The sequence below is a fragment of the Numida meleagris genome, unplaced genomic scaffold (genome assembly GCF_002078875.1).
Source record: "Numida meleagris isolate 19003 breed g44 Domestic line unplaced genomic scaffold, NumMel1.0 unplaced_Scaffold417, whole genome shotgun sequence".
NCBI lineage: Eukaryota > Metazoa > Chordata > Aves > Galliformes > Numididae > Numida > Numida meleagris.
In genome coordinates this window covers 1-16,458 of record NW_018364636.1, presented here as the reverse complement: position 1 = coordinate 16,458, position 16,458 = coordinate 1, and the positions used below count along the sequence as shown (strand labels likewise).

The window sequence follows — 16,458 nt, the reverse complement described above, 5'->3', positions numbered from 1 at the left end:
GCACCGCGCACGCGCGCTAGCGCAGCGGTCCTCGCCGCTGCCACGCGTGGAAGAGGATTCGGAACCGCAGGCGCTCGAGGGCGGTGCGGGCATCTGTCTCGCCCCGCTGCCGCTTTCTGCACCGTCCCTCATCCGTTCCGCGCTCTCTTTCATCTCTGCCCACGTTCGGAGCCCCGGGAACGGACCGGCTCGGCTCATAGCTGCCCCCGAGCGCCTCGCGGCATCCGATCGGCTCATTGCCGCGGTGGAGTGACAGGCATCGCCGTCCACTCCCAGCCCTGCCCCGCCCCCCAGCCATTCAAAAGCGCGCTCGGCCGCGGTGGAAGCCAAGCATCTCGGCGATTGGTGGCGGTGTTGAGCAGCGGAGGCTGCGCAGCGTCCCTGGACTGGCAGGGAGTGGCTCCGGGGGCACCCGAAGCGGCACGCTGCCGACTTTCCTAGGAGCCGCTGAACGGGCTTTTCCAGCCGCCCCGTCCCGGGCGACCGAGCTCCTTCACGTCGCGGTGCCTCAGGGCTCCGGGCGCCCCGCCGCGCGCTGCAGGTAAGCACCACGCGCACGCGGCGCAGCCATGTTGCTCGGCGCGTGGCCGCGTCGGCAGGCGGTCCCGTGCCCGCGCGGGCGCTGCCTGCAGTACCGCCCGGCGGCCAGAGGAGGGCAGCAGAGACCGCGGAGCTGTCGTGGGGGAAGGCTGGGGTGGGGGTGGGGAGGAGCGACGCGAGAACCGCTCCGTGGCTCCGGAGGGAGACAGCAGCAATCGTAGAACGGAGCGGGAAGCGAGCAGGAAAACGCGTCGGGCGAGATTTGTAGGGCAGCAGAGAGCCGCGGAGCCGCTTCGGTGATGACTTGTGGAAACCATCTTGACAACCGGGGAATGTTATAAAGCAGGTATGCTTATTGCGGCACTGCACCCACACGCTGTGTGCAAGAGCGGTATCCCCATCTGAGCTTGCACATCGAAAGGCAGAAAACTTCAATATTTCAAGATCCAAGGCCTACATATTCATGGCATTCCCGAGGGAGGTACTATTACAATTAATTCCAAAAAATCATTATAATGTGCTCCACCTCAGAGTCACACCCCTTGAGCATGCGTGTACTCTTGACCTTGGCACGGTTGATGAGGGTGATCCAGCTTTGGCTGGTTTTCTTCAGGACGCAGTCTCCAGTTCCAACGACCAATCAGCAACTTCTGGGTTTCCTTGCTCCATTGACCGACATCCATCTTTTATTGTTTGTTTGAAACTGTATTCTACTCTTTCCTCCTTCAGGAGAATAGAGGGCTATAGGGTGCTGTGGGGTGATATGGGGCTGTTGGGGGCTACAGGGAGGGATGTGGAGCTATAGGAGATGGGTGGGGGCTGTAGGCGTGGATCTAGGGGTATATGGTGCTATGGGGTGGGCTATAGGGGATGTAGGGCTAGAAGGCTTTTCCTTCCTTTCCCTTTCTTTCCTGTAATTTCCCTTCCCACTTCTCCCCACATTTTCTTTCCCTTCCCTTTCCTTCTCTTCCCACTACACCCCATGTTTCCCTTCCCTTCCATTCCCTTCTGTATCTTGTTATTTTAGGAATACTTTAAGCATTGGCGTGCTTTACTGAGAACGTTTCTTCCCGCAGTCTATCATTTCATAGCAGGGTGGGTGAAACGCTAGTCATGGAAATTTAAATTAGAATAGAAATTGTATTGGAATAGAATATGATTGTTTTGTGGTCTTAAATCTGAAACGTGTTTTCTCCTTGGGCTTTAGGTACAGCAGTTGTTTAATAATGACTTTGGAGAAGTTTTCAGTATCCAGTCTGCTCATAAGGAAGAAAGAAGGTTTCTGGAGGACTTAATCATGAGTCAAGCTGCCGTCAAACCTCCACTTCCAGAAAGAAAGCATGTGAGGACATTGTGCATCTAATCATTAACGATGATGGGGACAGGCTGAGAGAGCTGGGGCTCTTCGGGCTGGAGAAGAGAAGGCTCTGGGGGGGACCTGATAGCAGCCTTCCAGTACCTGAAGGAGGCCTGCAGGAAAGCTGGGGAGGAACTTTTAATAAGGGCAGGTAGTGACACGACGAGAGGAAATGGCTTTAAACTGGAAGAGGGTAGAATTATACTAGGTATTGGGAAGAAATTCTGTACTGTGAGGGTGGTGAGACACTGGAACAGGTTGCCCGGTGAGGTTGTGAATGGCCCCTCCCTGGAAGCACTCAAGGCCAGGCTGGATGGGGCTTTGAGCAACCTGGTCTAGAGGGAAGTGTGCCTGCCTATAGCAGGGTTTGGAACTAGGTGATCACAAGGGTCTGGATTTTGTGTTCTTGTGCGGAGAATTTTGGGGACATGATTTACCACCACCGTAGCTAACACTGTGTGGGCAATTTTGACCTGCTTTGACTTGCCAGTGCTTTCCGTTGTCTCCACTTGCCTGGAATCTCCTTGAAATGTATGTTTAATCTGGAGACCTTTTCTTATTTTCTAGCTTTTGTGGCATAAAGAAGTGTGGAAAGGGGATGGAACAGCTTGTTCTAGATGCCATCTCCAAGCAATTGGAAGAGAATAAGGTCATCGGAAATAATCAGCATGGACTCACCAAGGGAAAATCGTGCTCGACCAAGCTCGTAACCTTCTGTGATGACATCACCAGCTGGATAGATATGGGGAGAGCAGCGGAAGTTGTCTACCTTGACTTCAGCAAGGCTTTTGACGCTGTCTGGCACAACATCCTGATAACGAAGCTGAGAAAGTGTGGGATAGATGAGTGGACGGTGAGGTGGGTTGAGAACTGGCTGACTGTCCGAGCTCAGAGGGTGGTGATCGGCGGTGCAGAGTCCGATGGGGGACCTGTGACCAGCAGTGTTCCCCAGGGGCGGTGCTGGGTCCGGTCTTGTTCAATATTTTCGTCAGTGACCTTGATGAGAAGATAGTGTCCACTCTCAGGTGGTCCACCAATGATACGAAGCTGGGAGGAGTGGCTGACACCTAGAAGGCTGTGCTGCCATTTGGTGAGACGCATGGGCAGCCACCACCTAGCATCTGCACCGTTCTCCCTCTGCACAAAGGAGGAGCAGCTCAGCAAGCTTGGTCTGGACCATCGAAGGGAACGTCCAAACATCTGGATTGTTTTCTTCTGTTTGTCTCACATCCTTCTGGAAAGAAAGCAGGAGGAGACGGAGGTCAGATTTGATCCCGTTGTGTGTGATGCTGAAGGCCAAGGGGCAGAAGCTGGTGCTTAGGCAGGGGAGAGGCTAGGCAAGCTGAGCATTGTAGAGCATCGAGATGAAAATAGAGCTCATTCTACGTGGCTGTTGAGCGCTTTGCAGGTATTGATCTTGTAGCGGGATCTGTCTGGCTGCAGGACCGTGGTTGGATACATTGATTCCAGCAGAAACTCAGTAAGCAGCGGTGACCTGTGCAAAGTGCTGATTGGAATGGACCTCTGCTGAGGTGAGTGGGGGCTCAATGTGTTGCTCCTTGTTCACGTTCAGTGCTAACAGGAAACTCGCGCATCATTTCTGTTTCAGCTGTCCCAGTGCTGCGATCCCTTGCTTCTGGGATGGGATATTTGAAAAATGATGCATGTGCTGAGCTCAAATCTGTCTTGCAGGAATCAAGCGTTGAGCCAAAAGAATGTTTGGGCCAGGTGACCGCAGAAGTCTGGCTGTTTTGGATGGTGGCAGCAGATGGAAGCAGGTGTTCTTGGGAGTGCTGAGCTTTTGCCGTAAGTCAGCTGTACTGTAGCAAGTACCATTAGGTTCTGAAATGCCTTTAAACATGCGCACTAGGTATCTGTGTCCTGCTATGCCATCGTTGTTTCTTTTTGCTGCAGGTGTTTTTACTCCCACATGGTGGGCTTGTTTGCTTGTAGAAGGAAAACTGTTATGTGTAGTTTTCACAGCAAACTTCTGTTATGATTTCTTGATGGTTTTAATCCAAAATATCAGCAGGAGTGTTGCAAGAAAGGGCCCTGGCAATGCTGGTAAGTTCCTACTCAGCTCTGCATGAGGGACCCCGCTGTGGAGGTAAGTGTTCAAGAAGCATTTAGATTTAGGTATAGTGTTGAGAAACATGGTTTAGTGGGGTTATTGGTGGTAGGTGGATGGTTGGACTGGATGATCTTGTAGGTCTTTTCCAACCTAGCTAATTCTATGATTCTATGATTCTAAGTGTAAATAAGGGAGCTCAGAATCGTCTCTTGCCAGCTTCACGTGCTGGATTTTGAGCTTCTGAAATGTGCTCCGTCTTTCTAAGGTGTTCCCTTCTGCTTTAAAGGAGAAGGGCCGCAAGGTGGTATTTCTCTTGCGGCTTGCAGCTGCACTCCTTGGCACAGAGGGCTCTCAGTCTTCAGCATGGTTTCCACGTGGCTGACTATTAGGCAGACCTAATGCGTGTCCCAAATACAGCCTTCCATTCCTGTAGTTTGACCAACGTTTTATTTTGAGGAGGAAGGAAAGAATGTGGTTGAATCAGAATGACATTTGAGTGCTAACACAGGGAGGTGAATGAGGGCCCCAGAAGCCAGCTTGGTGTGGTGGGAGCATTGTCCAGTGACAAGGTCGGGGGTAACACCTGCTGGCAGATGGGGACACTAGTGTTGTATTTAGGTGAGGAGAAAGTGAAACAAGATGAGTGAGCTGACTGCCAAGAGCTTCTGGGGGAGGCTTGGTGCCACTTTTGAATTTGATCTGATGAACTGCTTGTGTGCTGATGTCCAGGCAGGCTTTGAGGAGCAGAGTACATAGCAGGATATGTCGCGCAGGACTGGGGCTTGGACCAGGCCAAGTGGAATGCAATGGGCTTTGCTCTCGTTCTTAGTGCTTGTTTTTGCTCAGGAGGGCAGGCGGTGAAGCTCGTGAACGAATGGCTGCAGATGGGGTTTGCGGAGCAAGAGGTCCTGCAGGTCTTGCGTGACACCCGTGAAGCTGTAGCAAGGCTGCCTCAGTGTAAAACACCAGGAATGCACAGAGATCAGAAGGTCAGCTGTGGGCTCTAGTAGTGCCAGGGGGGATGTGCTTGCTCCTTTCTGTATGCGTTGTCTGCCTCATCTATGGCGGATGGGCTTTGAAAGCTGCTGCCATGTTTCTTTTGTCAGGAAAAGTGAATATAAACACTTTTCTCTGTTGAAAGGTTTAAAACAAGAGCCTCTCCTTGCAACTAGCTGTATGTTTATCATCTCTAGATGTGCTTGAGAAACACAGCTGTTTGACTGCTTGTGTTTTTCACAGGAGATGTGCCAGAATATATCTGACGAATGATTTGCGGTGTCTTTCTGCCACCCAAAACACTACTGATAATGGAGCAGTCCAGAAAAAGTGTGCTGTCAATGCGTTTCCTGGACTCAGATGAAAAGGATGGTTGTAGAGCTGTTGGCCTTGGGGCAGGAGTTGTTAGCAGCGTTGGAGACTGGCCTATAATCTTTGGTGGTGAAAGTGGATGGTAAGGCTCCGTGTGCTTTGGTGGGAGCAGAGCGAGGCCAGCAGGGAAAGCTTTTGAACAATCCCACGCCTAGAATGAAACCAATGCAAAAAGACATTTCCTTTTCCTCTCAACTATCTCATAAAATAGCTGAAAATTATCCTCAGCCCAGAAGGAGGCTGAGGCGTGCTTGTGAAGTTGAGAAGTGCTTTGTGGATCAGGCTCTGTTTTGAGAGTACTCAGTGGCTGTTTTGAACTGCTGGCCATTGTTCTGTAGGAGCAAGAGAATACTGGTGTGCTAAGGAGAACGTGGTAGTGCAGGGGAGAAAAATCCTCTGGGTTTGGTTGCTTCCGTGTGTTTTAAGTGACTGCAATACCGCTGCTCGGTCAGTTTGAGTGTGCAGAACAAGGCTGATATCCTTTTTTAGGGAGTACTGGGAAAGGAGTCGTATGGATTTGAGAGCCAACGTTAAGTCAGCAGGCATCATGCAGGAGTTAGGGTAAGGGATGAGGCAAGGAAAGCTGGGGTAAGATGATGAGGTGTAGGAACAGGAACCTCTTCTGCTGATATTAACTGCTGCTGTTATCTTTTTTGATTAGGAATCCATGTTTTTGTTATACCGAACAAATTCATTGCGCAGCCTGTGAATGAATTCATTTGCACCTGTGAGTGTTTGATGTCCTTCTCTCCTTAGAGTTGCAATTGAAATGGATACTTGTGGTCTGATGTCCAGCCCGCTCCGACATGCTCAGATGAGCAAAGTTTGCAAGGCCTGGCTCTCGGTTGGTGAGCTGTGCCCAAGGTCAGCGAGTTGACTCTTCTTGGCTTGGAGAGATGTTTTCCAGTTGCATGTTGTATTATTTCAGTGGCATTGACCTCCTGAGCTCCAGCCATAAGTGGGGATCCAAGTGCTAACACAGAAGGGGTGGTTTAGCTAGATGCTAACTTTGACTGGAAATGCAGTGCCCAGGGCTGCACGCCCTTGGGCACTTGTGACAGTTGTGAGTGTAAGGAAAGGCATGTGGTGGGTGAGGGCTTTGGTGGGTGAGCATCACCCTGCTGAGGAGCAGGCAGCCGTTGTGTTTGCAGGCAGCCACATCCATGGGGATTGGAGGCTTTTTCAGCCTTGCAGCTCTTGGCTGTTGCTCTGAGAGTGGAGGTTCTTTCCCCGCGAGAACTACCAGCAGCAGGGATCCCGTGCATGGCCTCGGAGCCCTTTCAGGCAAACCAGGTGGATTAGTTTGTGGCCTGGGAGTGGTTTGGAGTTAAGGCAGCAGGCTTTGCCAAAAGCAGGACGACCTGTGAGTAGAGTGTCCAAGAGGTAGGAAGTGACCAACAGCTGGAGACAAGGGCACCTTAAGCAGCACTCTTGAGGGGAATTCTCACAGGATGGGAATCCTTATGGATGCCCTGTCCCTGGAGGCATTCAGGGCCAGGCTGGACATGGTCTGGGTAGCCTGGACGAGTGGTTGGCAACCCTGCACTCAGCAGGGAGGTTGAAACTCGATGATCTTTGAGGTCCTTTTCAACCCAGGCGATTCTCTGGTTCTGTGATTCTCTGGTTCTGTGATTCTCTGGTTCTGTGATTCTCTGGTTCTGTGATTCTCTGGTTCTGTGAAAAGGAGGAGGAAATGAGGTCATCATGGAAGCACAAAGGCAAAAATCCACTCAGGAAAGAAATTTGTAAAGCAGTCTGGGAGTCTTGGCGTTGTCCTGCACTCAGCAGAGCAGTTGTTGTCATGACTTGTCTCAGCACTTCCTGAGCATCCAGCCTGGCAGTTCGTGCTGAACGTTCATGGGAATCACCGCGGAGTCTCCCTCTCTTTCCTGGTCTTTTTCATGGTTCTGCTGAGGTTTCTTGCATACTGAAACAAAGTGTACCGGTTAGGCATGCGCTGCAGCCCGTGCTGAACTGTGTGGGGTAGAGAGTGCTTTCTGGAGCCCTTACCAGCCTCAGAGAATATGTGGTAGCAAATAACATTGAGACGATCAGAGGGAGCTGCTTCTTTGGGCGGTTTTTGTGTGTAGTCACTGCAACGCTCAATGGAGCGTGTTTTCCTCCAAACGACAGATTTTGCTGCAAAAGTGAATCGATTTTGAGAACACCTGCCTATGCCAGTGGATAAGTTGTGGTGGTTCTGAAGGAGTCTCTCAATCAGTACTGTGGTGCGTTAACAGAGGAAATATATGTATATGTTTCTTTTCTGTTTCAGCTTGTCACGCTTAGGCTGATGGCCATGGCATGCAACGAGATCAGCTGTGGGCCTGAGCTGGCATGGGCGGAGGTACAGTACGAAGCTGTGCTTGTCCTTTGTTCCCTGAGTTGAGGCAGCAGTGAGCCGCAGATCTGCTCTCCTGCTTCTCAAGAGAGAGAGAATCCTTCCAGATGTAGCGGTGTCACTGAGAAGCTGCCTCACAAGCTTTATTTCCTTGCTACGGGCATCTAGATGGCCATGAAAGAATAGTACAAGCAAAATCAGATCCGGCGTTAGAAACACGCAGAAGCATTTTTCCCCTCCTTCCGAGATTTTGTCACCCAAGGGCGTGTCATTGTCATCCTCAGCAAGGAGAGGAAGGTGGCACTTGTAGCGAAGCGAGGATTGGCTCAGTGGGCCAGCTGCTGTGCCCAGTCCGTGGCTGAGACCTCCAAGGGATAGGTTAGAGGAAGTGAGCGGATTGTTGCGCTCCTTTTTGGCAAGGCACTAGTGCAAGTGTGGCAAGTTGTTCAAACTGCTGGAGCTGTCTCGCTTGCGGTGTTTGCCCTCTTCTTTTTTTTGTCCCCTGAAATAACTGCAGAAACAATAAATATAGCGTGCTCCTGTTTGCCATCCGTGCTGGTTGAACTGCTGGAGAGAGCTTGCTTTGCGCTTGCAGTGGCGCAAGGTGTTTGCATCTTGTGAATTGCAGCTGTGGCTTTGGTTTCCCTCTTAGCGGTCTTCTGCCATCTTAAGCAACCGACCTCCTTGGAGAAAGAGTGCAGGAAGGAACGGGGCTAAAGGGGCAAGGGCAGCTGTCTGCGTCAGTGCCATTGCTGATTAGTGTGGGTAGAGGGAGATGCGTCATGGCATTGCCTGGCGATGCTGCTGCACAGCAGGCAGAGAAACAAGTGTTCTTAGAGTTGCAGTTCATTTTGAAATGCCCGCGATAAGGACTGAGTGCATTTCCTGCAGCTTTCTCTGCAGAGATGCTCGTCACCCAGAGGTCCTCCTCGTTTGTCCTCGGCTCCTCCCAACGGCCTGTGCTCTTTGTTTCAGACTGAGAACAAGAGGAAGCCCCTGGTGCTCGATGAGGAGTCACCTATCAATATTCCAGCCATTGCTGCCGCCCATGTGATTAAGGGCTACACTGCCCAGGCACCGGATGAGCTCTCCTTTGAGGTAAGTAGTTCAAGGCGTTCCTTGTTGTCATGTACTGAAGAGTACAATGTGTGCAGATTCAGAGAAGCTGTTTTGTGTGGCTGACTAAGGGCCATTTTCCTTCCTGTGGCTGTTGCACCGCACCACCCCTCCTGTGTTCATTTTCGAATTCAGGAGAGTGTGTTTTGGTCAGTTTGTGAACACTGAAGGGAGCTCTCGAGTTTCTACTGGGAAAGAAAACAAGCAGACGTGTGTCAGTACCCACGGGCACACACAGAAGGCTTGCAGTAAAAATGAGTTGAGCTGCGTGGGGGTATTTCCTAGTGTTTTACGCTGGCCCTGCTCACTTCTGCCTGCGGTTCAATTGCAACTCTTCCATACCCTTTGGCAGAGAGCCTGTTGCTTTTGAGACCCATTTTGTATGGAAGAGCTGTATTCTGTATGTTGTGGAATGTAGGGACTCTTCTACCTCCAAGTTCAATTTTACGATGGGCAACGTCTGCAGTGGTGCAGTTGCTCAGATGATTTTCACTCTTTTGCAGAGCAGAAGGCGGCAGTCATTTGAGCTTTGCTTTCGTCCCAGCTGTGCTGAAGCTGGGCTTGATGTTGCAATCTCTTGCAGGTGGGAGACATCGTGTGTGTCATCGACATGCCAGCAAAGGAGCTGTCCATCTGGTGGAGAGGCAAGCATGGGTTTCAGGTAGGTACCAGCTTCAGACGTGATAGCGCACCTTCAGTAAAGTCAGGCCTCTCAGCTTAGAGCTGCTCTGCCTGCATGGGGTTGCTTGTGGACGTAAACGGTTTCTGTGTGAGGGTGTCAGAGGACTTTCCCTTGTGCTCTGGACTTGGGCTAGTGCTGACAGCTGGTCTTCGTAGCAAATGGTCTCCTCACTTAACTTAGAAGCAAGAGCCTTCCCAGTATGAATCAGGTCACGGCCACTGGACCACGCCTTTGGAAACAGAGCAGCTAAGAGACATGTTTCAGTCTCTCCGATTTAGGGGTTTGTAGCATACTTGTCCTCTCCCTGCTCCACGCTCAGTCAGAAGTTGACCATCTCTGTGCCTTGTACAAACATGGAGATCAGAGCTATCTTTTGCAGGACCAGTTACTTGTTTTGCAGATCTTTTGGCTGCAGACATTTAAAAATTATTACTTTTATGCAGGCCATTTGGTGTGGGATAGTTTTATGGAGCGTCAGGCAAGCACGTTCCGAGGAAAATGTTCCATGGTCTTTGGTTCAGCAGCTCCGATCCTGAAAATGCTGTCTTCAATATTCCGTCTCTCTTGTTGTTCTTGTTACAGGTTGTGTTCTTCCCGAGTGAGTGTGTGGAACTGATTAAGGATGAAGTTCCCCAGTCCCTCATGGATTTGGTGCCAAAGCCAGGTACGTATGTTCCATTTGATGGTGCAGGGAAGTAACATGGAGTCTTTTTTGCATGCCTTCCGTGTTTAACAGCTCCTTTATACGTCCCACGTTGTACTCTGTGTTGATCATCCTTTATGCAGACCGTGCTGGCCCGTTGAGTCGGATAGTTGGTTCCCTACTATTTTTGTTGTCTGTTTTCTCTTTTTTGATGATGATCCTTATCTTCTGAGGTAGCTGATTTGATATGTTACAAACAGGTCTGGGAAAGGTTTGTTATGAAGTGGATAACAAAAGCCTGAATCTTGTTAGAAGTAATCCGTTGGAAACTATTGCCAAGTCCAGAGGCTGTCCCTGCTGAGCTTCCCTGGTGGTTGTTGCAGGCGTGCAACTGCAGTCAGAAAGACTCCTCTAGCAGAACACTAAGAAGGGTTGAGATGCATGGACTGCTGGAAGGCGTGTTGCAGCTGTTTCTGTAACCATCCCCTGCCATTCCTTTGCGCGCAGAGTTTGTGCTACCCTACCACTGCAGCATTCGACTCCCTCTTTGTTTTCTGCCGTGGGATGTTAGGGTACTTGTGTGGAGGCAGATGGCTCCAAGAGTCTCCGTTGGTTGCTGCAAAAGCAGGGAGGTGGAGGCAGCTGGAAGGAGTCAGAGAATGGCCTCCCTCCTGTGGTTAAGCATGTTGAATATTGGTTTGGTTGTGCTAGTGATGCACTTTATCAGAACTGTCTGGCTTCTCAAGAGGATCATGAATCCCCAAGTTGAGCAAGATAAGCATGAGGATTAAGCTTGCATTAAGCTTCATCAGAACGTGCAGAGATTTGGCCAAATGCTACTGTGTTTATTACTGGAGTTGGGAAAATGCGTTTCTGTGTGTAACTGTTGGTAATGTTCTTCCAGTTTTTACGTGCTCTGTAGATGGAGTTCTGCTTTGCCTTGTACAACTGAGCCAAACCTGAACTGAACTGGTTTCTTCCTGTTGTTGTGCAGTGTCAAAGAAACATGGCAAGATCATCACCTTCCTTCGTTCGCTCGTGAAGGCCCGCCCAAAGAAAGCGAAGCAGTGGGAGACGGTGAAGGACAGGGTGTTTGGGTGTGATCTGGCCGAGCATCTTCTCCACTCTGGCCAGGATGGTAAGGAACAGCCCATTCTTGGGATCCTCCTCTGGTGGGAATCTAAAGGCTCAAGAGAGATCACGTCTAGCAAGGGGCAGGTTGATACCCGTGTAGAAACGTGGGATGGGAGCTGATGACTGAGAGAGAAATGGATGGATATTTTTTGGAGGGAGAATTGAACTTCATGAGTGTGTATTCGTGTGGGGGCTGCGATGAGACTCACAGTGTCTCTGGCTTTGCCAGGCTTCCTTTCTGCAGGCTGATTGGCAGGCCCTGGCGTTTCTTGAAAGCGAGGAACACACCTCTGTCCGGTTTCCTCACCAGCTGCTGCCGTGACATCTGTGGCAGCTTTTTCCTCTAAGGAAGAGCTAAGCAGTAGGCCGTCTGGGCTTGCCGGCTGGCATGTAACAAGAGCACAGCCTGAAGCAGGACTTGAAGAAGCAGCTCAACTAACTGCTGACACTTGTTCTGTAGTCCCCCAGGTCCTGAAGAGCTGCGTGGAACTCATTGAGCAGCACGGCGTGGTGCGGGGGATATACCGGCTGTCCGGCGTCACCTCCAGGATCCAGAAGCTGCGGTAAGAGTGCTGCGACTGGCAGTCAGTTGTCAGACTAAGTGTGAGAAGGCCTTAGCAAAAAGAAAAGGTCTCCTTTTGGAAACTTCTCATCTAGCATGGCTCCCGTGGCGTTGGTGCCTGTTTCTGTTCTCCTGTCAATCAGGAACCCCTTTGTTTTCTTGACTGTCTTTTGTCTTGCTTTTTCCTTGGTCTCCTCTTTTTCTAACGCCTCTGCCCATTTTTGTGTCCTTCTCTGCAGCCAGGAATTTGAGTCTGAGCAGATTCCTGAGCTAACGGACGTCCGCGACGTTCACAGCGTGAGCTCCCTCTGCAAAATGTACTTCAGGGAGCTCCCGAGCCCTCTGCTGTGCGACCATCTGTATGAGAAGTTCTCGGTAAGCACAAGGCAGTGTCTTTCATTTCCCTCTTCCCTGGGCCTCTTGGCGTGGCCTGTCACGTACACGTACATCTGTGCAGCTTTTTTGGTCTTGTTTGTGTTTCAATTGGGGTTTTTGTAGGGATCCAAAGGGTGTGTCTGTAAAAGCAGCAGCTTCCTGCACACCAGATGCCCAGCTGGTGTTAGCGTGCTGCCATTGGGATGGATGGGTGGGAGGTGGGTGCAGCAGCGCCCCAGGCCTGAGGTCCTTTTTCTGTTGCCCCCTGAGGTTTACTGCTGAGTCTTTGCCCCATCCTGCATCCTACTGATGCCACTTTTGGTGGTCCCCGTAGGCGGTTATTTCCGTCTTAACAATGCTTGTAAGAATTCCCGCTGTTTTGCTGTTGCCCAACTATTTATAGAAGAGGAATGGGATTAAAAGCCAATGGTACTTGGAGATGAATGGCCACTGCAAGGAGCTGAGCTGCACAGTGAGGCCGTAAAGCGGCCAAACGCATGGAATCCTTGGCCTTGTTGGCATCAGCTGCATGCCAGTCTGTTGCGAAGATGCCTCCTGGAAGGCAGAGAGGCTCACAAAATCCGGCTCAGTGCTGAGCAACAGTGCATTGTCCCCATAGTTGCAGACCGTGTGGCAGATATGTATCCTGAGCTGCGTCTGAATCCCTTTCTGCATTGTTCCAGGAGGCTGTTTCTGCCGCTACAGATGAGGAGCGGCTGGTGAGAATGCAGGACATCCTCCAGCAGCTGCCCCCGCCTCATTACAGGTGAGTGCTGCGCGCAGTCTGTTGAGCTCAGGCCTGCTGCGTTTCCGAGGGAAGCGATGCGATTGCAGGTTTTGTCTTGCGCTAGCCACATGATGCCTGTGTTCAACTTTTCTTGTGGTTGCTCGCCGAAAAAAAAGGAGAGAATGAATGGAGGTTTGTTTTGTGAGTTGCAGCACGGCGTGCTCGTTGGTGCTGAATGTTTGCCTCTCTTGTTTTGCAGGACCCTGGAGTACCTGATGAGACACTTAGCTTGTCTGGCTGGGAGCTCCGCCGTCACAAATATGCACGCTAAGAACTTAGCAATCGTGTGGGCTCCAAACCTCTTAAGGTAAACTTTTTTTTTCCATTTCAACGCAACGCCTAGTTCCGTTCTCCAGAAAGTAACCATCTCACCTTTTACTCCTTGCAGTGTGCTCTTCTCTTGTGTGACTGTGTGGTCCCTTGTGTCATGCTTTGCTGAGATGTCATCTGTTCAGTGTCCCGAAAGTCTTGTGTGCCCGTGCAGTGAGGCACAATAGCTGACACGTGGCAAAGCCTTACCCAAGGGGCGCGCATCTTCCCAGCCTTCTGCCTGATGGCACTTTTCCTTCCCCTGCCTTTCCTTCAGATCACCACAGAGCGAGTCTGCCTGCGTCAGCGGAGGAGCTGCCTTCATGGAAGTGCAGACGCAGTCGGCCGTGGTGGAATTCATCCTGAACCACACGGATGTCCTCTTTGGCTCCAACTCCGCATCAGACGTCGGAGATGGAGCAGGTGAGTGTCTTCCTCTGTTAGCTTTGTCTTGATCAGACACCCTGAGCAAATCCAGACTTTCTCTGAGATCTTTGACATGTGCTTGTACTGTCGAGGAGACAGCAGCCTTCTGGGCTTAGCTAAGAGTATGGCATCCTGCCTATTGCTGGCTCCTGAGAACGTCCAAACGCAGACATGACAAGAAAACCGCCACTGTCATGATGACGTTTTGCATGAAGCTTGATTGAAGTGTGACAGTGAAGCTTTCTGACTTACCTGCCCCCATTTTCTAGGGTTGTTGTTGGCCTGCTTCAATGCAGGAAGCCGCTCTTAATCCTGAGGATGCCCTTTGCCATCAACATCCCTCTGAGAAAAGGGTTCTTTGGAGCTCATCTTCCAGTGGCTAGGATAACCAAGTCTTAGCAAAGTGCAAGAGGTCCCCAGGAGCTGCGATGGCTGTGCTGCTGCTTTCTGATCCTCCCTCTTACCGGTGGTTTTCCCTTCCAGGGCACGGTTCCTCATCGGGGCCCAAGTCTGCGGAGGTGTCTTCTCCTTGCACAAAGCTGCTCACACTGGAGGAGGCACAGGCACGGGCACGAGGCCGCAGCGGCTCTCCCATCATGACGGAGAGCAGGGAGATTGAAGTGGGAGAAGGCCCCGCAGCTTTACAGGGGCAATTCCACACAGTGATCGACTTTCCACATGAAAGGTACAGAGGACTTTCTTTTCCAGCACCTAGCGTAACTGTTTGGGTGGTGCTTTTTTCCCATTCTTTCTTTCTCCTGCAAAGAGCTAAATGCAGCTCTTGCGCCACGACTCACACCATTCCCTGTTTTCTCATTCCAGCAAATGTCCACCAAGGAAGACAAAGAACTCGCCAGCTGGCTGTTGGTGTTTGTGCTTCAGCCGGGGAAGACCATCCTCTGTGGCCAAGCGCAGACTGCAACGCAATCCCAGGGAGCCCTCGCCAACAGAAGTCACAGTCCTGGCAGGTAAGGGTGCAAATCCAGCTTTCAAGACAGAGCTTTTCAGCAAGATAGAATTCCTGCGTTCAGTGCGCTTGTATCTCCTTCTAGCGTTTAAGCCTGGACCTACCATCTTCCGTTAACCCCTGTCTTTCCTAAATGAGTCTCTTGTGAACTCAGTGTCTGCACCTGCTGGAGCGCACCTCTCTCATGCCTTTCCCCCAAGTAGGTTTTGACAGACAGTGTATGGGCACCACTACAATATGTCTCAGAACGTTTCCTTCTGATGCTTGTGAGGGCAGTAAGAATCCATTTCTAGCTGCGTGTTGCTTTTGTGTCAGAAGACACGCATTGAAACTACGTCCACGTGCTTTTCCACAAACATTCCCACAGAAAGAAGGCATCCAGCATCTTCATGTAGCTACCTAGACTCTGTCTTTGCAGCCCCTTCTGTACGTATTTTACTGTCGCTTTCCAAATTAAAAACGGCAACAATGCATTTTTGCAGAAAAACATACCACAAATCCTGAATGAGTCTGTCTGAGACAGTAAAGCGTATTAGCACTGCTGCAGGATAAAGGCTTTCTTGAAGGGCTTTGGAGTACGAACAAAAGAGGAAAAAAAAAATAACAGCACAACAGTTACCTCCAAGACAGTGGTACTGTTGCTAGAAGCCTAATAGCTTCTTCCTGCGGCCACTACATAACCAAATGTCAACCACTTTCCTAACGCAGCTTGTCACCGTCTCGGTTTTGTTTCCCTAGGGGGACGAGAAGACAGCGGGACTCTTGGCTCTGCTAACAGTGCAGAATCGCTTACCACTCTGCACGCTGTTGAAGGTAAGCCCAAATGTGGGTTCAAAACCAGGCAGTATGACGTGACTGCGTGCAGAAAATGAACAGCGCAGATGCCTGCCAGCCCTGCAGCAAAAGCTGGACTTGTGAAGGAAGCAGCAGCATGTTGCTTGAAGCCTGTTTGAAAAACAGCACCAAGCCATTGCCTCCTTGGACAGTGAAAGTTTGACACTAACCCCTGTGTGTCTACTCATTCGTAGGTGAATCGAGCCCTTTTCAACCCGGAAGAGCCAGAGCGAGTAGTGGTGCGCTGTGTGCTGCCGTCAGTGGAGAGCTGTCAGGGAGCATGAATCGCTGCCCTTCAGATGACAGCCTTCCACTTGGCGACAGTGATGGGGACAAGGAGGTCATCCACGTTTGTGCCCTCATTTCTCCCGGCTCTGCTGAAGACGCTGTCCAGAGCGTGCCAGAGGTGACAGTCTCTAGCCTGGAGTGTGACCCAACGTCTTCCCAGAGCAGCCCACCCCAAGCAGAGTCTGAGTGCTCCGACAGCAGCACCTCCCTGCAGGAGCAGGACAGCGTCCCTGTGGAGAAGCAGAGCCTCTTGGAGGAGGACGTGGAAGCAGGCAGCCAGTCCCAGACAGCGGGCAGCACCACGAGCTCTGAGCCAGTTTCTCTGTGATGAGAGAAGCTGAGTCTCTTCTTCGCTCTGGTCCTCTCATGCCCTCCTGCCTTCTAATGAATAAAGGCACACTTGTGCTCGATGGACACCTTGCCTGCATTCCGAGTCTTCATTCACAGGGATTGGGATGAACAGAAGAAAGAGCGAGGCACTTCGTCTTGCAGCAGCATGGCTTTGGGGCTTGTGCAGCAGCCTTGGCTGCTCCCTAACACCTGTCTCCTCCCGCAGCATCCATTCCTGGCTGCCACCTACGAGCTGGCCCTGCAGATCATCTCCAGACGGGTCGTCATCACACCGCGGCAGGAGGAGCTCACCCTGCCCCGCGGCAGG

The 16,458-nt window shown here is 51.2% G+C and overlaps 1 protein-coding gene across 2 annotated transcripts; it reads left to right on the top strand.

Moving 5' to 3' along the window:
• Positions 1–3,228: 3,228 nt before the first annotated feature.
• Positions 3,229–16,415, top strand: LOC110391604 (rho GTPase-activating protein 32-like). 2 transcript variants are annotated; one of them, XM_021383559.1, is made up of 16 exons: positions 3,229–3,429; positions 3,590–3,703; positions 7,612–7,683; positions 8,653–8,775; positions 9,377–9,454; positions 10,058–10,139; positions 11,113–11,256; positions 11,713–11,815; positions 12,054–12,189; positions 12,873–12,955; positions 13,176–13,283; positions 13,563–13,708; positions 14,195–14,396; positions 14,534–14,679; positions 15,417–15,491; positions 15,707–16,412. In XM_021383559.1, the coding sequence occupies exons 3-16, from the start codon at positions 7,630–7,632 to the stop codon at positions 16,126–16,128; spliced, it is 1,902 nt and encodes a 633-aa protein (XP_021239234.1). In that variant the 5' UTR covers positions 3,229–3,429; positions 3,590–3,703; positions 7,612–7,629; the 3' UTR covers positions 16,129–16,412. The 2 variants fall into 2 exon arrangements, with proteins under 2 accessions (XP_021239234.1, XP_021239233.1); XM_021383558.1 differs by lacking the exons at positions 3,229–3,429; positions 3,590–3,703 and adding an exon at positions 4,760–4,957 and having other exon boundaries at positions 15,707–16,415.
• The last annotated feature ends 43 nt before the right edge of the window (positions 16,416–16,458 follow it).

Bases quoted from the DNA above. Each gene is read 5' to 3' on its own strand.
- LOC110391604 (XM_021383558.1), top strand. From the start codon at position 4,775: ATGGGCTTTGCTCTCGTTCTTAGTGCTTGTTTTTGCTCAGGAGGGCAG. The intron at 10,140-11,112 runs GTACGTATGTTC...GTTGTTGTGCAG, and splicing joins GGATTTGGTGCCAAAGCCAG to TGTCAAAGAAACATGGCAAG. The intron at 11,257-11,712 runs GTAAGGAACAGC...CTTGTTCTGTAG, and splicing joins TCTCCACTCTGGCCAGGATG to TCCCCCAGGTCCTGAAGAGC.